This window comes from Octopus bimaculoides, chromosome 7 (genome assembly GCF_001194135.2).
Source record: "Octopus bimaculoides isolate UCB-OBI-ISO-001 chromosome 7, ASM119413v2, whole genome shotgun sequence".
In the NCBI taxonomy this organism is placed as follows: domain Eukaryota; kingdom Metazoa; phylum Mollusca; class Cephalopoda; order Octopoda; family Octopodidae; genus Octopus; species Octopus bimaculoides.
The window spans coordinates 48,796,521-48,801,123 of NC_068987.1; the positions used below are offsets into that span (position 1 = coordinate 48,796,521).

At 37.0% G+C, this 4,603-nt stretch overlaps 2 protein-coding genes across 3 annotated transcripts in view; one reads left to right on the top strand and one right to left on the bottom strand.

Moving 5' to 3' along the window:
• LOC106868486 (LIM domain-binding protein 3) overlaps positions 1-4,603 on the bottom strand; it is a 366,710-nt gene that overhangs the window by 262,863 nt on the left and 99,244 nt on the right. The window lies entirely within an intron of this gene.
• Positions 1-4,603, top strand: part of LOC106873837 (bone morphogenetic protein receptor type-1B) — a 119,803-nt gene that overhangs the window by 112,432 nt on the left and 2,768 nt on the right. Inside the window, exon 10 of the mRNA XM_014921346.2 lies at positions 353-528. Within this exon, the coding sequence (XP_014776832.2) occupies positions 353-528 (176 nt within the window). The remainder of the gene's footprint in view (positions 1-352; positions 529-4,603) is intronic.

The window sequence follows — 4,603 nt, forward strand, 5'->3', positions numbered from 1 at the left end:
ATATATATATATATATATATATATATATATATATATATACACACACACACACCTCTTTCTCCAGCACAGACAAATATCTAAAATTCAGTGGTGGTGGGGTGGGGGCAAAAAAAAAACATCGCGTTTTTTTCCTGCTCATGTCACCATTTGTGTACTTTTGTACATTAAGTCAATTTGCATATATATTTTAGCAAATTTGTCAACTTCACAGATTTAGTCAAGCAGAGTTATCTATCCTAGCAAAAAATCACAAAGCAGACAATCATGTTTACTCAAATATTTATTTCCCTGTGTATGTTATAGGGGTATATATATCTTTATGTATATATGTCTTCTCCCTTTTCTATTGCAGTGAAACTAATGAAGTGGATATTGCACCTAATTCTCGACAGGGCACCAAATTGTATATGAGCCCAGAAATATTGGATGATACTATAAATAGGAAACATTTTGAATCATTCAAACAGGCAGATGTGTATGCTCTTGGTTTAGTTCTATGGGAAATTGCACGTCGGTGTGTTCATAAAGGTACTGCTTATGCACCTGTTTTTTTTTTTTCTATATTTTCTTTTTTCAGTTATATTGTAAATATATTTATTTCTATCGTTGGTAGATCACAGTTTCATTATGTATAGAAATTTTTTTTCCAATTGAAAGCAATATGTGAATATTTAACTGATATATATATACATCGATGACAGGCTTCTGCACAGTTTCCATCTAAGGCATTGGCAGAGAATATTCAGGGTGCCACACAGTGAGGTTGAACTTAGTACCACATGGTTGTGAAGTGTCAAAAAGGCCAAAGGTGTCACCTGTCTACTAGCTATTTATCTAAAGCTGTATATGTGTATGGTGCATCAACATTTAGAGCTTACAACTCCAGTCGGGAAGCCCCATATTATCCACAATATTGATATGTTGGAAGCTGTCCAGAGACTTGCATCCAATGAATACTCTCCATCAGTCACCATATTTTGAATGTCTTACTTTTTTGGGTATTGACTCAAAAGTTTTGATGCATAGCAGCTAACTTGGTAGAATCCCACAAGATTATTCACCATTGTCCCACCAACAAATTTTGGCCCCTCCTTTTTCAGTTCAATATCTCTTCTACTTGTGGACACAGTTCAAAAGCAGCTTAGTACCCTTGACATTTATAACATAGAGTTTATAAAGGAACACTAATTTTTATGGCTCTGTATAAACTTACAACCATCTAAAAAATTTCTTATTTATCATGGAATTTCCACTGGTACTACTACTATTTACCAATTTTTATTATTAAGCAAGGCGGTGAACTGGCAGAACCGTCAGCATGCTTGTCAAAATACTTAGCGGTATTTTGTCTATCACTATGTTCTGAGTCTAAATCTGCCAAGGTTGACTTTGCCTTTCATCCTTTCAGTGGATTAATAAATTAAGTACCAGTGAAACACCAGGGTCGATGTATTTGACTGCTCCCCTCCCCACAAATTTCAGGCCTTGTGCCCTTAGTAGAAATTACTATTATTATCCTGATAACCATACATGATTCTTAAAAGAATATTTGAAATAATGTGTTAATAAGCATGGCATTGAATTTGCAACCTGTTTTCTTATTGAGCCACAGACAGCGTTTTCATTCATTTTGATTCCATCTGACTACAGAAATTTAATTTTAAAATGCTTGAACTTAACATCCATTTCATAAAGGACATAACTCTGCTTTCTTAGTCTAGTATTTCCATTCATGGTGAAGTAGTTCTTAGTAGAAAGGGCATCCATATTGGAAAAGAGTTGCTCCAGCAGCGTGTTATCTCGATTTGTAAAGAAAACCATTCCACTGGTACTGAAGTGGTTAATATAGGCAAATAAACAAACGAAAAGAGACGTTTTGTTTAGTATTTAACAGTTGAACTGGGGGTTTTTCTGTCTTTTTTTTTTTTTTTTTTTTTTTTTTTTGTGAAACCGGTCACATTTAACTCACTACTAATAAAGTAGCCCATCTTCTACTTTACTAGTAATTGGTATACAGCAGAAGATGAGTGATTCGATTTCCAATCTTGAATGAACAGTCTGGACAATTATTATTATTTATTTATTTATTTTTTTTTACCATTAAACATTTATTCATCCTGTTTGTTTAAAGAATTTTATGTCGTGTGTGTCTGCATGCATGCATGTGTGTGTGTAATGTTTAAGACCATTATACAAACAAAAGAAGAACTGGGTCATATCAAAACAAGCTTGTTGGCTGTCCATTGCAGTGAAACACTTATAGACAGAAGCTTCCTTTGTTTTCTGATCAGCTTTAAGAATACTGTTTGTTACTAATCTTAAGCAATTGATTCATTGTTTGTGTATAAAACATTAGTGTAGTCTTACAGTGAAACAATACTACCAGTGTATTATTAGCAGTTAAGTGTAAACTTCTTAATAATGAAGGCCTGTGGATTAGTGGTTAGAGGTATTCAGCTCAGGATTGTAAGGTTGTGAGTTCGATTTCTGGTGGCACGTTGTGTCCTTCAGTAAGATACTTCATTTCATGTTGCTCCAGTCCACTCAGCTGGCAAAATTGAGTTGTACTTGTAATTCAAAGAGCCAGCCTTGTCACATTGTGACCTGCTGAATCTCCCTGAAAACTACATTTAGGGTATGCATGTCTGTGGGGTGCTCAGCAATGCTACATAGTGAGACGTGGGCCCTGAATGCAGAGGACATGAAAGCAAGAGAAGAATCAAGCTTGTATGCTCTGCTGGATGTGCAATGTAAGTGTACATGTTTGACAGAGTGCTAGTGTATTGAGAGAGAAGTTAGGCATAAGAGGAATTAGATGCAGTATGTGTGAGAGAAGACCATGCTGGTTTGGTCATGTAATGCAGATGGATACTGATCTCTCAAAGTGGATGTAACCCATGGAAGAGGGAGACCCAGGAAGACATGAGGCAAGGCACTGAAGGATGACCTCTGGATGCTGAACCTTTCAGATGAAATAACAAAGGATTAAATGCCTGGTGCCTTGGTGTATTCAAAAAGACCTGTATTCCACAGCTGTAGTGTTAAGACCATTCCCCCTCCCTGGAGAAGAGGATTGGCTTGCAAGAGCCCTGTGCTACATAAATAGCATTTATGTCAGTGCCACAAAAAGAAGCGTTTGTGCTGGTGCCATGTTAAAAGCATCTAGCACACACTGTAAAGTGGTTGGCGTTAAGAACGGCATCAAGCTGTAGAAACCAAGCCAAATCAGACTGGAACCTGGTGCAGCTCTCCACCTTGCCAGCTCCGGTTAAACTGTCCAACCCATGCTATTTTATATATATATATATATATATATGATGGAGAGTGAAAAATTATATTGTTTTTTCAATGTATTTACACAAAAGCTGGGGATAAGCAAGTATTTAATTTTTCTGTATAGTCTCCTTCCTTTATGATGCACTTGGTCCAGCGGTCCACAAGCTTGCATATCTCCTTCAAGAAGAAAGTTTATGGTTGGTTGTGCAGCCATTTATGCACCACTTCCTTCATATCGTGACCTTGTAAACCATCTTTGAGTGGTCCAAAGGTATGATAGTCAGAAGGAGTAAGATCTGGGCTATAGGCAGAGTGTTCCAGCACCTCAAAACCCATTTGGTTAATAGTTTCAACAGTCTGGGTGGCTGTGTGTGGGTGTGCATTGTCATGCAACAGCAAAACTTTCTTCGACAATAGGCTTCAGTGTTTGGTGTAAATTGTTGGCTTCAGTTTGTCAGCCAGCAAAGCACTGTATCTTGCACTGTTGATTTGGTACTCCTTTTCCAGAGAAATTGGATCACTGCTCTTTGTTCTTCTTTGGTGCACATTGCTAGTGGAGCAGCCAGAAAGAAAAATGGCACGATCGGGATCAAACTTCTCTCAAGTGTCCACAATAGTACCAACTATAAGCACAAATGCGCAGAGAGAAGTGTGATAATAATAAAGATATGTTATGGCAAAAGTGTGGATTAATTTCTGATTTCTCCTCGTATATCTAGCGAGAGAGAGGAGGAAGAGTGGACATAGAAAATTTGTTTCAACAAATTCCACTTGAGTTATGCAAGCATGCAAAAGTAGACATTAGATGATGATAATGAACCTACAACACTTATAATGCAAATCATAACTTACTTGCATGCTTTGTCTTCAGAATGATCACTCAGAAGAGCTCTCTCATCCCAGTCATTTGCTGCTTCAATCCATATATCTCTGTCATTAGTTTTCACTTACACCTTATACACGTTTACTTCCTCTACATAAAATATATTTCATTTCATATATATATATATATATATATATATGGATATATATATATATATGACTGGTGTAGCAGCACCATAGTAAACTGCTACAAAGGTAAAGGTGACGCTTTAGACACTAATAATTACAGAGGCATCAAGCTGTTAGATCAGGTTATGAAAGTTACGGAGAGGGTCATAGCCCAACTAATTAGGGAGCAAATCAATTTAGATGAGATACAGTTTGGGTTTGTGCCAGGTAAAAGCACCACTGATGCCATATTTCTAGTGAGACAGCTGCAGGAGAAATATCTAGCCAAGGATAAACCTCTGTACCTGGCCTTCGTTGACATGGAGAAAGCCTTTGA